At 42.6% G+C, this 17740-nt stretch overlaps 1 protein-coding gene across 1 annotated transcript in view; it reads left to right on the forward strand.

Annotated features, from left to right (window-relative positions):
- LOC126484602 (WD repeat-containing protein 11-like) overlaps positions 1–17740 on the forward strand; it is a 208359-nt gene that overhangs the window by 24083 nt on the left and 166536 nt on the right. The window contains exons 3-4 of the mRNA XM_050108172.1: positions 11057–11168; positions 11285–11438. Of these exons, the coding sequence (XP_049964129.1) occupies positions 11057–11168; positions 11285–11438 (266 nt within the window). The remainder of the gene's footprint in view (positions 1–11056; positions 11169–11284; positions 11439–17740) is intronic.

Raw genomic sequence — 17740 nt, forward strand, 5'->3', positions numbered from 1 at the left:
ATTTTCTTGGGTTCTCAGCAAGCTCTATTACCAAGGTACGATGGTGAAAACTGTTGTATAGTGTATGCATTGATCTTTTTGTAGAAAAATGAATTTCTGCTAACTTTTACCTGTTGATATTTTTGTATTCTTTTTTGAACTGAGAGCATTTTCTGAATTTTGTTACTAAACCACGGTGGGTCTGTCTTGTCCTTGATCCACTTTCTCGGCACAGCCTTTTTCACAGTGCGATTTACAATCAGTTTAAGCTTTGAAACTTCCTGGCAGATTAAAACTGTGTGCCCGACTGAGACTCGAACTCGGGACCTTTGCCTTTCGCGGGCAAGTGCTCTACCATCTGAGCTACCGAAGCACGACTCACGCCCGGTGCTCACAGCTTTACTTCTGCCAGTATCTCGTCTCCTACCTTCCAAACTTTACAGAAGCTCTCGAGCTCAAATGGTAGAGCACTTGCCTGCGAAAGGCAAAGGTCCCGAGTTCGATTCTCGGTTGGGCACACAGTTTTAATCTGCCAGGAAATTTCATATCAGCGCACACTCCGCTGCAGCGTGAAAATCTCATTCCAGTTTATGCTTTGCTCATAACTCCTCTACATCCATCATATTGGAACAAAATGATGTCCATTCATTGTGTAAGTAGGATGCTAACTACTACATGTCTTCTTGATGGGTTTATTAATTTCAGTAACCACTGTCGCTGTGATGTCATGGTAACCATTCTCAGCCCCTATACTGACTCTGTTAATAAGATCAGGCCTGTTTGTAGCTGCAAGGTCTAAAATATTTCCATTGTGTAAGGTTTGTTGAACTAGCTGCTCAAGACAGTTTTTGAATAATGTGCTCAGAACTGCTTCACAAGTCTGTATCACTGGCTTTGAATCAATAGACATCCCATTCTATGCTTGGTAGGTTAACGTCACCTCCAAGTAATAATGGATGATCGGGGTACTTCCGTGCTAATGAGCATAGGCATTCTTTGAATGATTCTAGAAGTGTTATGGCAAAATCAGGTGCCAGTAGAAACAACCAGTGATTAACTTGAGTTCATCTAGTCCGGTTACTTGTGTCCAGATAATTTTGCAATCAGACTCAGTTTTGATTTTGATACACAAAATATTTTTGATGATTGCATATTCCTTTGGTGGCAAACCTGTCTTTTTGATATGTGTTCCATGTCCCATTAAATATTTTAGATCTTTCTACTTCAGTCATCTCTTGGTTCTGAGTATAATTTGAGCATGGTTGCTTTGCTGGAGGGCAGTAAATTCAGGGACTTTATTAAAAATGCTGCTGCAATTTGCTGTTAAAATCTTGACACTTGAAGTGTTTTTAGTTAATATTTGATATGATTTAATTTTCTGTGTATTGACATGTGAGCATCGATCAGAGGACCTCAGAACTGCCCCTTCCCCCAAATAATAAAAAAAGTAATTATAAAATTATGTGCACTCCACAAATACCCTGATATATGACTAATTGCTTCCTCTGCATAGTGTACCCTGGACCTATCAAGAGGAATCCTACAGTTGTGTTGTACACTACTGACCGATCAAGGGGAATCCTACAATTCTTCATTGCAACTCTGCAGCCAAGATCGTCGCAGAATTGCCAGAGCCTCTGGTTGAGACCCCATGCTTGGCTTCAAATCAAAGGACCCCAATCAATTTTGTGTACGATACTGCATATTGTAAGCTCTACATGCATCCTGCGAGCGAGACCAGCAGGCTTCACTATTTCTACCAGCTGCCCATAAAAACCGAAGATGGGCTCAGAATCCAGATGACAGGCATCATTCATGCTGACATGAACCATAACTTGAAGATGACTGCATCCTGCATCCTTAATAGACACATTCTGGACTTACTCTACATCTTGCATGAGGTCCCTAGCGCACACACACACACAGAATACAAAATGGACTTCTTTCCAGTTATGGAAAGTTATGCTCCATAGTGCTCCTAACATTACAGCTCCCAGTAATTAACGAACCCTTTCACCCATGTGTCTTCCAGTACCTTGGTGAAGGAGTGGCTGCTTGTCCACTTGTGAGGCAAATGGTCAAGTTCAGATGGCCAGTCCCCACACTTACCCTCCTTCAAGCGATGTTTGTGTGTTACAATGTGCCACTCACTCTGCAGTGAGTGTGATTGCCCCCTCTCTGTGGCTCACTTGGAGGCGCCTTAGCGGCAGAACTCATAGGTGAAACAAGCGACACCTGAGGTGTCACATGCAATGCGCCTATTTGTCTGCTGCTGCTACACCCTGAGGGAGCAGCCTCTAGGCAGCTGCCTGTGGCTAAAAGTATCTTCAGTTATTTGTGAACTGCAACCAGCTCCTCTTTAATCCACACACACAGCATGCACACTCCCTATCCATCATACTACTAAAATTAAAATGGAAACAATAGCTAAAAACAAGCCATGTTGTTTTCTTAGAAAAGGGTTTACTGTACCGAACTTGTTGAAAACACAATTACCTCCTAGTAGAAAACATTGAGTGTGTCACTAACACTAGCTCACTGTTCACTGGCAGAGAGGCAAATGCAAGTATGGGTACTTACATTATTATATTCAAAACTAGGTGACTGTGGCACTGCAGGTGGTGTTAAGCTACATTTCAAAAATTACAAGCTACAAAGAATGAAAATAATAATTAAAAAGATCCCTGTCATCTTTTAGACAAGGATTCCACTATGAAACTTGTTACAAGCACAAATGCAAGTTATTAGAAAACACTGAGCCTGTGATTGATGATAGTTCCTTGTACGCTGGCAGACAAGGTCTTTCCTGTCACTCACAACTTGCTCGGCACTTAATTGTCTTAAGGTGCATCCTACAATACTCTTGAATTTGGTCCAATTCCTATTTACTGCCTCATTCAGTGATACTATAACAACCTTTTGATCTCTTATTCCTTGTTCTGCATTAACTGTATCAAAAGGTTCTGGCCTGCTTGTAACCAGGAGGTTTAAGATGTTACCTTCATGAGTCAGTTATCTGATTAACTGCTTAGGGTATTTTTCAGATATGGTATTTAGAACAATTTCACACAACATCCTGTTCCTGTTACCCAACATAAACTCATTCTGGCATATATTAGGACAAATGCAGAAAATATAGGTTACATTAAATCCTAAGGGGAGTTGTAACTGAAATATCCTACTTCACAGCTCAAAGAGAAGTGTGAGAGACAAAAGGAAGTGACAACAAAAAAGACATGTCCTGAAGAATAGAGATCAATTTAATCCTGCAGCCATTGTGAATCAAGACACAAAGGAATTAATAACATGTAGCTGCTATTGGGCATTGATTTACAGCAATGGGGAAAGCTGAAAATTTGTGCTGGACTGGGATTCGAACTTGGTCCTCTTGCTCACTTGGCAGGTGCTCTGACCACTAAGCTATCCAGACACAGTGGTCATCGCAACTACATGGACTATCCTAGTACACCTCCTGTCAGACCCAGATTCTCTACCTACCCACACCTTATTTAAATAGTGCCCCTGCCCATTATCTACATTTAAATCAACATCCACACTCTGCAGGAGCAGATCGCGCTGTCCTACTGCGCTTATATCGGTCCATAGTCCGATGAAAGCTGGATTATGGGAGCCTCGTCTGCTCGGCCATCCCTCTTATGCCATCTCAACTCCATCCATCATCGGGGGTTACGTCTTGCGACCGGAGCATTCTATACTAGTCCCGTTGAGAGTCTTTATGCTGAAGCTGCCGAATTACCATTGACCTACCGGCGCGACATACTGCTTTGTTGGTATGCCTGCCAGCTGTTGTCAATGACCGACCACCCCTCTTATCAGTCCTTCTTCGCTGATTCTCTCGACCGTCAGTATGGGTTGTATGTGTCTGCCCTGCTGCCCCCTGGGGTCCGCTTTCGTCGCCTGCTTCGACAATTGGATTTTGCCCTCCCTACCACCTTCAGAGAGGGTGAGAGCCTGACACCACTTTGGCTCCAGGCTCCGGTTCACATTCATCTTGACCTCAGCTCGCTCCTGAAGGAGGGTACTCCGGATGCAGTGTATTGCTCACGGTTTGTCGAACTTCGTGCGCGACTTGCCAGTAACACATTTATTTACACTGATGGCTCCAAAACTGACGATGGTGTCGGCTTTGCCTTTGTCGTCGGGGATGTCACCTTTAAATACCGGCTCCTCGACCAGTGTTCCAGCTTTACGGCCGAGCTTTTTGCTCTCAATCAGGCCGTTCAGTATGTCCGCCGCCACCGCCATTCTCCGTATGTACTCTTCTCTGATTCACTCAGTGCTCTTCAGAGCGTTGGAGCTCCATATCTGGTCCATCCCTTGGTGCAACGGATCTGACAATCCCTCCGTTCTTTTGCTGATGATGGCTCTCCTGTTAGCTTTATGTGGGTTCCAGGCCATGTAGGAGTGCCTGGGAATGAGGCTGCTGATGCTGCGGCCAAGGCTGCAGTCCTCCTGACTCGGCCAGCCTCCTTTTGTGTCCCATCGTCTGACATTAGTGGGGTTGTTTGTAAGAGGCTTGTGTCATTATGGTGGGATACTTGGTCGTCACTTCAAGAAAATAAGCTCCTGGCCATAAAACCATTCCCAACAGCTTGGAAAACCTCCTCTCAACCACCTCGGTGAGAGGAGGTCCTTTTGGCCAGGTTGCGGATTGGGCATTGCCTGTTTAGCCACTGCTACCTGCTATCTGGTGACCCTGCCCGCAGTGCCCTTGTGGTCATGCATTGACAGTGCGCCATGTTTTATTGCCGTGACCCCGTTTTAATCAGTCTCGTGTTGTCCTGTCTCTGCCATCTACTTTACAGGAAATTTTAGCTGCCGATGCTCGAGCAGCTGCTTGTCTAAAGACATCTAACACTTTTATTTTATCTGCGTCTTTGTAAGAACTTTCTGGTGTTCCTCCCCCTTGAGTTTTACCAGATTATATGTGCACTTACATTTGTGACTGGGCGCTAATTACCTCAGTAGTCGAGTGCCCTAAACCCCCCCACCCCAAAAAAAAACACACTCTGCAAACCACTGTGAAATACGTGGCAGAGGGTTTGTCCCATTGTACCCCGTTATTAGGGTTTCTTCCTGTTCCATTCACGTATGAAGCACAGGAAGAATGATTGTCTGAATGACTCTTTGTGTGCTGTAATTATTCTAATCTTGTCCTCATGATCCTGTGTGGCATTTCACCGATTCCTGTAAGAGTTTGAGCATGGTGTGCATCTACACAGAAGGGATCATCGACCAGCATCACCTTTATTATATATGTGGTGTCTTTCGTTCGTGAGTAATAAGGGGCACTATGTCAGTAGTGTCGTGGATAAGTTGAGACTCTGGGTCTGATGTGAGGCATGATAGGGTAGTCTGTACAGTTGTTATGTCCTCTGTGTCCAGATGGCTTAGTGGTCAGAGTGTCTGCCAAGTGAGCAGGAGATGTGGGTTCGAATCCAGGTCCAGCACAAATTATCATCATTCCCCATTGGTGCAAATCAATGTTCACTAGAAGTTACATGGCATTAATTCCTTTGTGTCTCGATATTTGTAAGAGTCAGATTATGTAAACTCCTTCCCCCCCTCCCCCTGACCACTCCCCTCCCCCTGACCACTCCCCTCCCCCTGACCACTCCCCTCCCCCTGACCACTCCCCTCCCCCTGACCACTCCCCTCCCCCTGACCACTCCCCTCCCCCTGACCACTCGCCTCCCCCTGACCACTCGCCTCCCCCTGACCACTCGCCTCCCCCTGACCACTCGCCTCCCCCTGACCACTCGCCTCCCCCTGACCACTCGCCTCCCCCTGACCACTCGCCTCCCCCTGACCACTCGCCTCCCCCTGACCTCTCCCATATACTTAAAAATTGGTATATTAAAACACACACATATTCAAATGCAATGTTTTGTCTAACTGTCAGAAACAATTGATGAAGAACTTACGAGATTTAAGATTTTGAACAAACAATTACATCTATATAAACGAAAATTTTGTTGTTCATTTGCACAAAATAATAAATCTCCAGAAGCTCTGTTAGCAATGTGTGTGTAACTTACTAAAGCTTTTCAGCATAATGTTGCATGCCACAGTTTGTCATTTTTACGTTTGGTATATAAAAGTGTCTTCTGCGACAAATATGCATTTTTAAACCAACAGATGTTATAATTTTTCTTCCAGTTGATGATGGTCATCGCTGACACTTAGTTGAGGGATCATGAAAGATGGTTGTATGCATGGTAGAGACCTAGAGACGCTGGAAGGTTTCAGATTGATTATATAAAGATAAGACAGAGAATTCAGAACCAGATTTTAAAGTGTGAGACATTTCCAGGGGCAGATGTTTACACTGAGCATAATTTATTGGTTATGAACTGTAGATTAAAACTGTAAAAAAGATAGGAAATTAAGGAGATTGGACCTGGATAAGTTGAAAGAACCAAAGGTTTTTGAGAGTTTCAAAGGGAACATTAGGAAATGATTTCTTGAAACGGGGGAAACGTATATAGTAGAAGATGCATACGTAACTTTGAGAGATGAAATAGTGAAGGCTGCAGAGGATGACACAGATAAAAGACAAGACATATTAGAAATCCTTGGATGTCAAAAAAGGTACTGAATTTAATTGATGAAAGCAAAGGATATAAAAATGCAGCAAATTAAGCAGGCGAAAGGGAATATGAACATTTAAGAAACGAGATTGATAGGAAGTGCAAAATAGGTGAGTGAGAGTGACTAGATGACAAATGTAAGTGTATAGAAGTGTGCATAACAAGGGAAAGGTAGATACTGCCTACAGGAAAATTAAAGAGGGCTTTGGAGAAAAGAGGAGCAGTTGTATGAATAACAAGTGTTCAGATGAAAAACCAGTATTAAGCAACGAAGGGAAAACTCGGAAATAGGAGTGTGTATAGGGGTTGTACCAGGGAAATGAATTTGAAGTCAGTACAATAGACATGGAAGAGGAAACAGATGAAGACAAGATGGAAGATATGATACTCCAAGATGAGGTTTGCTGATGGCATTGTAATCCTTCAGAGACAGAAAAGGAATTGGTAGTGCAGTTGAATGGAATGGACAATGTCGTGAAAGGAGGACATAAGATGAAAGTTAACAAAAGCAAAGCGAATGTAATGGAAAGTAGTTGAATTCAGTCGGGTGATGCTGAGGGATTTAGATTAAGAAGTGAGACACTAAAATTGGTAGGTGAATTTTGCTGTTTAGGCAGTAAAATAACTTATGATGGCCAAAGTGGAGAGGATATAAACTGTGTACTTGTAATGTCAAGAAAAGTGTTTCAGAAGAAGAGTAATTTGTAAACATCAAATATAAATTTAAGTGACAAATTGCCTGTTGGCTTCTGTCTCAGGTTTGCGACTTTTGTTTGATGATTTATCTGACCTTTCACCAGTATGAGTGGCTGGCACTGTCAAAGCATCACACTCCATTGCTGGTATGGAGGTGAAGTTTTGACAGTGCCAGCCCCTCATTGTGGAAAAACATTAGGTAAATTGAAAGGGTAGGAGAGCTTAAGCAAAGTTTGGAAGGTAGGAGATGAGATACTGGCAGAAGTAAAGCTGTGAGGATGAGGCGTGAGTTGTGCTTGGGTAGCTCAGATGGTAGAGCACTTACCCGCGAAAGGCAAAGGTCCCCATTTCGAGTCTCGGTCTGGCACACTGTTTTAATATGTCAGGAAGTTTCATATCAGCGCACACTCCGCTGCAGAGTGAAAATCTCATTCTGAATAGGTAAATCGTTAATCAAACGTTGGGTGAAGGAACCGAGACAGAAGCCAACAGACAATTTGTAAACAAGTGGCCACAAAAGCCTTAACAATACATTTCACTCTTTAGAAATCTCTTCTGAAGCTATTTGTCTATAGTGTAGCCTTGCACAGAAGTGAAATGTAGGTGATAAGCAGTTCAGAAGAATGCTTAAGGTTACATGGGTGTATTGATCAGTTGATAGGACACATTCTGAGATATCAAGCAATCATCACTTTAGTACTGGAGGGAAGTGTTGGGATAAAAACTGTGTAGAGGGAGACCAAGAGATGAATATAGTAAGCAGATTCAGGAGGATTTTAGTTGCAGCTATTTGAATATGAAGAGTCTTGCATGGGATAGAGTAGCATGGAGTGTTGCATCAAATCAGTCTTTGGATGAAGATCACAATAACAAGAGACTTGTTCAGAAATATGCCTTCAAGTAATAACTACCACGAGTGGTAGTGCATGCAGTGTAGCATAGGGGTTGGCATTGGTGGTTGACCTGCTGAGGTCGCCACTTCAAACTCGACCACCAGCAGCTATCTGTTATTTAGCATTTCCCATTTCTGGAAGGTTCTTGAAACATCTTGTGTTCATAACAGTTGTGTATTCTGGAATATGTGAAGTGTATAAATACCTGAATTCTGGAAAAATATTTGATAGTTGACGAAGTCTTAACATTAAATTTCTTGCCTGACAGTAATCTGGATCATGCATCAGGCTCTGTATTGAGTGAACCTTAATATAATTGATTACCAGTTTAAATTCTTGGATAAACAGAACCCAACTCATGAATCAGCTGTGTAGCAATGTATTTACATTAAAAATGCCAAAATATTATGGTCAGTATATATTACTATCCTTGAACTCCACACTAATGTTTGAAACTTCTGTAAACTCCAGACAGTAGATAGTAGTACTTTATCAGTAGCTGAATGGATTTAACTCATGTTTGCTTAGACTTCCCACTACTGAAGGCTATATAACTTGGTGCTGTCAGTTCTTTAGAACCCATTCTCCTTGGAACAATTTACAGCCAAACCATATTCCAATGCATCTGTGGTTAACTTAAAATCCTGATTCATTCTTGGATGACTTAAAATTTTAACCTCTTCTAGTGATCCCAAATCGACTTGGATTTTTTGCTTCAATAAATTTAATAATTGGTGATTGTTCATAGCCTGTAATTTTGTAAATTACATTAGTGCAGCATCTGTATTTGCCAGTGTCCGTAATGCATCTCCAAAGGACCATTGCATCGAATTTTACAGACACTGTCAAATGCAGACACTGTACTGATGTATTTCATGCCAAAGCCAAGGAAGTCTGAAAGAAAAGTAAACAAGTCTCTCCCTGTGCCTGAATCACATAATTATGTGACCACTATGGGAAGCAGAAGTTTGGATCTGTCTGTGAGACATGCTCGGATAGCCGAAGTGGATAAGGCAACTACTCATGTAAAAAGTGGGAATCCTGGGATTGAGTACCAACATGGCACAAATTTCCAGTAAACGGTATAGCTGTGGTCTTCACAACTTGTATAAATTTTCTGTAAAATCCAAGTACCGTAAAAATTACTATGTTTATTTTACATTCTTTGGTCCAGGACATACCTTTAAAGTTTGTATTCTTTCAGGAACTCAATCATAGAAATTTTTGGCAAAGTTAAATACCCAACAGTCTATTTCTACACACACTACTCTCATCATTAGAATTAAAGATTTTATTTCTGTTTCTCATTTAATTACTGGTGCTAATAATAATAAATATTATTATCATTATTATTACTCTGTTTTCTAACTTTGCAATATTTCATTTTGTTTTTTGGTTGGAAGCAAGATTTGTAACAGTTTCTGTTGCCATTATCAGATGATGAGTTGTCATCATGGTTATAATCCCCTTGTTCTTTATTTAACTTGTCCAGCGCCTCTATAAATGTCAATAATTTAGTTTCATTTGGCCCTCCAAGGTACCATATTTCGTTTCTTACATGGTAAGGTAATTTATGAACCAATAATTTTATTTACTCTTGAGCGGTTGCTTTAATTGTTAGATGTGAGATTATTATGCGAGTTAGAAATTTCTTGATAAATAAAAGAGTAAGATACTTTTATTGTATTTTCTAACTATCAAACAAAAAAAATTCAAACATTAAAATACATGAAAATATATCTTTATATATGTAAAAATCAAAACAAAGATAATTTTTTTTTCAGTGTCAAGCTTGTTAAGGCGATGTTTTTTGTTCTTCTAAAGAATGTGATAAATGGTTAACAGAAGCAACCACATGACCACAGATGCTACAGAAACTGAGGCGTTAGCTTGACGATTAAATGATTCATCTCAATAGGATCACCTAAGTACTTGGCCTTTGTTATATCCAATTTGTATACTTTTTATAACCACCCCAACTATTGTTGTAGTATCTAGGAACTAATAACTTGAGTGCTAACTCTTCAGGAGCACTCGACACCTACAAAGCAATACCAAAAATGAAAGGAGTGATAATGAACAGAAAAAGTATGGGACTATTGCTAGTAACCACTGAGGTATTAAAGATAACCTTTGCATTGAGGACAACTTTGATTTAATGAGCTTTTAAACACTGACAAATAAATAAATGATGAAATTAGTTCTGTTAGTAAAATAGTTGGTTCATAGTAGTGCCAGTTGCATTATCTACCAGTATGTTTCTGATTTCATTAATGTTTTGGTAAGATTTATGTTGTGTTCTCCAGCCAGTTTCCTGTCCTAAGTATAAGATATTTTTGCCACTACCTGATTCTCTTCTGTCCCCCCACAACCACCCTCCCCCTTTTCTTTTTTCATCTCCATGACCACCTCAGTCCTTTTCTTAAGACAATGTTTCCCTCCGTGTAACAGTTCTAGTTTCTTTCTTTCTGTCATTATCATTCATTATTCATCATGCATGCACTGATTTGTCTCCTCCAAACCCCAGCTGACTGTGAACCACTATCTTGTAATGTATAATTCAGAGAGCACAACGTACTATTTTAGTTTGCCCTGCTACCCTGCCAGTTCCTTACCTTTTGAGAAATAGTTGATTTGTTCAGAACTTGTAGGAAAATCATATACTCTATTCCACTAGTTATTTTTTTGCCACTTATGTCCAACCCGTCCTCCCCCCTCCTCCTCCTCCTCCTCCTCCTCCTCCTAGAAATGGCAATTGCACACTCAGAGGTGGTTTTTATTTATATGAACCTGTTTTCAATTTTCCAGTGTTTGTTTCATTTAACCATCAGTTTTTCATTGTTGGTACTGAATCATATTTTGTCCACTGATTTTCAGGGGCAGTCATGGTCTGTTGGCATATGGCTCAAACTACACTGTTGTTATTATTGACACAAAAAATGTCCAGCCAATACAGTGTCTCGATAAACATAAAGCAATGGTGAATAAGGTAAAAATTTAATTTAAAATGAAACTTATATTTAGTGTGTAATAAAGTTTAGACCTTTTTTTGTTTTGCAATAGAAAATGCTATTTAAACTTCTTTTTCATTCTTCCCTTATACAGGTCTTGTGGGAGAATGTGTCTCACAATAGACATCTTACCGAGCAAGTGACTCTTAATTTGATTTCTTCAGATACAACAGGGCATATTATTGTGTGGGATGTTGCTGCTGGAATTCCATCAGCTATATTACAGGATGGCAGCAAACCAATCCTAGGTTAGTATGTAAAGTACTGTTGTCGGCCGGTTGGCTGTACCTGGTTGTTTGTTTCTACATTTACACCCTCCAAGCCACCTTACACAGCACAGTGGGCTGTACATTGCATATCGCTGTCATTTTCAAACTTGTGAGAGATATTGGACCATAGATGCATCACGGTTTTGGTTTTGGGAGGAGAATTCTAGGAGAGCTGTAAGGTTCAGTTGTTCAATAAGCAATGTGTATTCTGTATTGCTTATTATTAGTCCCACATATGAATAGAATTTTTGTGACATGTTCTGCCAACAGAACTTAAAATTGATATGAGTATTTCTGTTCTGACTATTCATGATGGAGTCTGGTGGTAGTGTTCGGAAATCGTAGGTGGAATCATCAGTGAGAATGAATGTTTGAGTCAGGCCTGGAGACATGCTCAGATAAACTGATTCTTATGGCATCTGCTCACAGTAAGTAGGAAACCCAGGTGTGAGCATTGGTCTGGCACAAATTTTCAGTTGTCATTGGTATATTCATTACATTACAGGTTCAGCGTGTAAACAGTTTGCACCACTATCATTTTGTGTCACTGTATCTTCTTTGATTTCTTCCCCATCAATCCATTCTTTTAATTTCAGTGCATTTAATTCATTTAATGATTATTGCTAGTACACTGTTCTACACATTATCTGTGCTTGAATTAATTTGGTGAATTATTGATGTGTTTTGCAGTTTTCAAAAACATAATTGCAAACATTATCTCAGTAGACCTATTGCATCTCTCCTTTGATTATAAATCCAATTCTTAGTGTAGCATTCTACATAGAGGAAGGATTTGCTAACTTTGACTAAGGATATCAAGTTGATTCCCAATGCCTGCTCCATTCTGTAATAAAACATGGCCTAATTGAACTTTTTTTCCCCAACTAGTGAAGTATGTGATATCACTTAAATTCTGGTAAGATTTGGGCTTGAAACATTGGTTTACAAAAATTCAACAGCATATCCTGTTTAAAGAAAATGAAATTATTTGTTAATAATTTTAAAAGACTGTTTCAACTCAGATAAAACATATGTCACCATTTATATTTTTATATAATGGAAGGAAACATTCCACGTGGGAAAAATTATATATAAAAACAAAGATGAGGTGACTTACCGAATAAAAGTGCTGGCAGGTCGATAGACACACAAACAAACACAAACATACACACAAAATTCAAGCTTTCGCAACAAACTGTTGCCTCATCAGGAAAGAGGGAAGGAGAGGGGGAGACAAAAGGAAGTGGGTTTTAAGGGAGAGGGTAAGGAGTCATTCCAATCCCGGGAGCGGAAAGACTTACCTTAGGGGGAAAAAAGGACAGGTATACACTCGCACACACGCACATATCCATCCACACATACAGACACAAGCAGACATATTTAAAGACAAAGAGTTTGGACAGAGATGTCAGTCGAGGCAGAAGTGTAGAGGCAAAGAAGTTGTTGAAAGACAGGTGAGGTATGAGTGGCGGCAACTTGAAATTAGCGGAGATTGAGGCCTGGCGGATGACGAGAAGAGAGGATATACTGAAGGGCAAGTTCCCATCTCCGGAGTTCGGATAGGTTGGTGTTGGTGGGAAGTATCCAGATAACCCGGACGGTGTAACACTGTGCCAAGATGTGCTGGCTGTGCACCAAGGCATGTTTAGCCACAGGGTGATCCTCATTACCAACAAACACTGTCTGCCTGTGTCCATTCATGCGAATGGACAGTTTGTTGCTGGTCATTCCCACATAGAATGCATCACAGTGTAGGCAGGTCAGTTGGTAAATCACGTGGGTGCTTTCACACGTGGCTCTGCCTCTGATCGTGTACACCTTCCGGGTTACAGGACTGGAGTAGGTGGTGGTGGGAGGGTGCATGGGACAGGTTTTGCATCGGGGGCGGTTACAAGGATAGGAGCCAGAGGGTAGGGAAGGTGGTTTGGGGATTTCATAGGGATGAACTAACAGGTTACGAAGGTTAGGTGGACGGCGGAAAGACACTCTTGGCGGAGTGGGGAGGATTTCATGAAGGATGGATCTCATTTCAGGGCAGGATTTGAGGAAATCGTATCCCTGCTGGAGAGCCACATTCAGAGTCTGGTCCAGTCCCGGAAAGTATCCTGTCACAAGTGGGGCACTTTTGTGGTTTTTCTGTGGGGGATTCTGGGTTTGAGGGGACGAGGAAGTGGCTCTGGTTATTTGCTTCTGTACCAGGTCGGGAGGGTAGTTGCGGGATGCGAAAGCTGTTTTCAGGTTGTTGGTGTAATGATTCAGGGATTCCGGACTGGAGCAGATTCGTTTGCCACGAAGACCTAGGCTGTAGGGAAGGGACCGTTTGATGTGGAATGGGTGGCAGCTGTCGTAATGGAGGTACTGTTGCTTGTTGGTGGGTTTGATGTGGACGGACGTGTGAAGTTGGCCATTGGACAGGTGGAGGTCAACGTCAAGGAAAGTGGCATGGGATTTGGAGTAGGACCAGGTGAAACTGATGGAACCAAAGGAGTTGAGGTTGGAGAGGAAATTCTGGAGTTCTTCTTCACTGTGAGTCCAGATCATGAAGATGTCATCAATAAATCTGTACCAAACTTTGGGTTGGCAGACTTGGGTAACCAAGAAGGCTTCCTCTAAGCGACCCATGAATAGGTTGGCGTACGAGGGGGCCATCCTGGTGCCCATGGCTGTTCCCTTTAATTGTTGGTATGTCTGGCCCTCAAAAGTGAAGAAGTTGTGGGTCAGGATGAAGCTGGCTAAGGTGATGAGGAAAGAGGTTTTAGGTAGGGTGGCAGGTGATCGGCGTGAAAGGAAATGCTCCATCGCAGCGAGGCCCTGGACGTGCGTAATATTTGTGTATAAGGACGTGGCATCAATGGTTACAAGGATGGTTTCCGGGGGTAACAGATTGGGTAAGGATTCCAGGCGTTCAAGGAAATGGTTGGTGTCCTTGATGAAGGATGGGAGACTGCATGTAATGGGTTGAAGGTGTTGATCTACGTAGGCAGAGATACGTTCTGTGGGGGCTTGGTAACCAGCTACAATGGGGCGGCCGGGATGATTGGGTTTGTGGATTTTAGGAAGGAGGTAGAAGGTAGGTGTGCGGGGTGTCGGTGGGGTCAGGAGGTTGATGGAGTCAGGTGAAAGGTTTTGCAGGGGGCCTAAGGTTCTGAGGATTCCTTGTAGCTCCGCCTGGACATCAGGAATGGGGTTACCTTGGCAAACTTTGTATGTGGTGTTGTCTGAAAGCTGACGCAGTCCCTCAGCCACATACTCCCGACGATCAAGTACCACGGTCGTGGAACCCTTGTCCGCCGGAAGAATGACGATGGATCGGTCAGCCTTCAGATCACGGATAGCCTGGGCTTCAGCAGTGGTGATGTTGGGTGTAGGATTAAGGTTTTTTAAGAAGGATTGAGATGCCAGGCTGGAAGTCAGAAATTCCTGGAAGGTTTGGAGAGGGTGATTTTGAGGAAGAGGAGGTGGGTCCCGCTGTGACGGAGGACGGAACTGTTCCAGGCAGGGTTCAATTTGGATGGTGTCTTGAGGAGTCGGATCATTAGGAGTAGGATTAGGATCATTTTTCTTCGCGGCAAAGTGATACTTCCAGCAGAGAGTACGAGTGTAGGACATTAAATCTTTGACGAGGGCTGTTTGGTTGAATCTGGGAGTGGGGCTGAAGGTGAGGCCTTTGGATAGGACAGAGGTTCCGGATTGGGAGAGAGGTTTGGAGGAAAGGTTAACTACTGAATTAGGGTGTTGTGGTTCCAGATTGTGTTGATCGGAATTTTGAGGTAACCATCCTTGTAACCATTGATGCCACGTCCTTATACACAAATATTCCGCATGTCCAGGGCCTCGCTGCGATGGAGCATTTCCTTTCACGCCAATCACCTGCCACCCTACCTAAAACCTCTTTCCTCATCACCTTAGCCAGCTTCATCCTGACCCACAACTTCTTCACTTTTGAGGGCCAGACATACCAACAATTAAAGGGAACAGCCATGGGCACCAGGATGGCCCCCTCGTACGCCAACCTATTCATGGGTCGCTTAGAGGAAGCCTTCTTGGTTACCCAAGTCTGCCAACCCAAAGTTTGGTACAGATTTATTGATGACATCTTCATGATCTGGACTCACAGTGAAGAAGAACTCCAGAATTTCCTCTCCAACCTCAACTCCTTTGGTTCCATCAGTTTCACCTGGTCCTACTCCAAATCCCATGCCACTTTCCTTGACGTTGACCTCCACCTGTCCAATGGCCAACTTCACACGTCCGTCCACATCAAACCCACCAACAAGCAACAGTACCTCCATTACGACAGCTGCCACCCATTCCACATCAAACGGTCCCTTCCCTACAGCCTAGGTCTTCGTGGCAAACGAATCTGCTCCAGTCCGGAATCCCTGAATCATTACACCAACAACCTGAAAACAGCTTTCGCATCCCGCAACTACCCTCCCGACCTGGTACAGAAGCAAATAACCAGAGCCACTTCCTCGTCCCCTCAAACCCAGAATCCCCCACAGAAAAACCACAAAAGTGCCCCACTTGTGACAGGATACTTTCCGGGACTGGACCAGACTCTGAATGTGGCTCTCCAGCAGGGATACGATTTCCTCAAATCCTGCCCTGAAATGAGATCCATCCTTCATGAAATCCTCCCCACTCCGCCAAGAGTGTCTTTCCGCCGTCCACCTAACCTTCGTAACCTGTTAGTTCATCCCTATGAAATCCCCAAACCACCTTCCCTACCCTCTGGCTCCTATCCTTGTAACCGCCCCCGATGCAAAACCTGTCCCATGCACCCTCCCACCACCACCTACTCCAGTCCTGTAACCCGGAAGGTGTACACGATCAGAGGCAGAGCCACGTGTGAAAGCACCCACGTGATTTACCAACTGACCTGCCTACACTGTGATGCATTCTATGTGGGAATGACCAGCAACAAACTGTCCATTCGCATGAATGGACACAGGCAGACAGTGTTTGTTGGTAATGAGGATCACCCTGTGGCTAAACATGCCTTGGTGCACAGCCAGCACATCTTGGCACAGTGTTACACCGTCCGGGTTATCTGGATACTTCCCACCAACACCAACCTATCCGAACTCCGGAGATGGGAACTTGCCCTTCAGTATATCCTCTCTTCTCGTCATCCGCCAGGCCTCAATCTCCGCTAATTTCAAGTTGCCGCCACTCATACCTCACCTGTCTTTCAACAACTTCTTTGCCTCTACACTTCTGCCTCGACTGACATCTCTGTCCAAACTCTTTGTCTTTAAATATGTCTGCTTGTGTCTGTATGTGTGGATGGATATGTGCGTGTGTGCGAGTGTATACCTGTCCTTTTTTCCCCCTAAGGTAAGTCTTTCCGCTCCCAGGATTGGAATGACTCCTTACCCTCTCCCTTAAAACCCACTTCCTTTTGTCTCCCCCTCTCCTTCCCTCTTTCCTGATGAGGCAACAGTTTGTTGCGAAAGCTTGAATTTTGTGTGTATGTTTGTGTTTGTTTGTGTGTCTATCGACCTGCCAGCACTTTTATTCGGTAAGTCACCTCATCTTTGCATTTATATTTTTAGGTTTTTTGTATCAGTATGCAGATGATGTTGTAACATTACAGGAAGTTTCCAGTTTTAATGGCTGCAAATGTTTTAACCTTTATCATCAGTTGTTATTACTAAAAATCTTCAAATCAATACATGTCCTGAGTAAACTAAATTTGATGAACTATCTAAAGACAAAAATCTCACTGCCATGGTGTTGACTTATTGAAAGTTCTAGAAGTTTTGAGGATAACAGCTTGTTATATAATATTGTGTGTAAGCACTAGCTGCATCAGACTGTGTTTGATGCACCTGTAAAGCTCGTTGCAATGTGTGTAGTTGCAGATAGACAGTGAAAAGAGTTATATGTTTAATGTGTTGAGATTTTCGTGTGGAAATGTGGAACTATGTGTGAAATTTTATGTGGAATGATAAATAAATCAAATTTTGTGAAAGAATAACTATTAGCTCCATGCCATATCCTTTAACATCCTGGATCTCAAATATGATATTACACATCATTTCAGTGCCTCTAGACGCTGACACCATCTTAAACAGCTAACTGAACTTCTTACAGTTGTTTGATGTCATGCTTCTTGAACATGAATATACTGTTGTGTGCTAACACAGGATAGAGGGAAGACGGGGGTGCTTTAGGTCAGGCTACAATTTCCGAGCAGCAAGGAGCAGATGCAGAAAGACAAATTCCCAGTGAAGGCAGTGGTGACTTGGATCAGTGCCAAACACTCCCAGAGGGCA

The sequence above is a fragment of the Schistocerca serialis genome, chromosome 1 (assembly GCF_023864345.2).
Source record: "Schistocerca serialis cubense isolate TAMUIC-IGC-003099 chromosome 1, iqSchSeri2.2, whole genome shotgun sequence".
NCBI lineage: Eukaryota > Metazoa > Arthropoda > Insecta > Orthoptera > Acrididae > Schistocerca > Schistocerca serialis.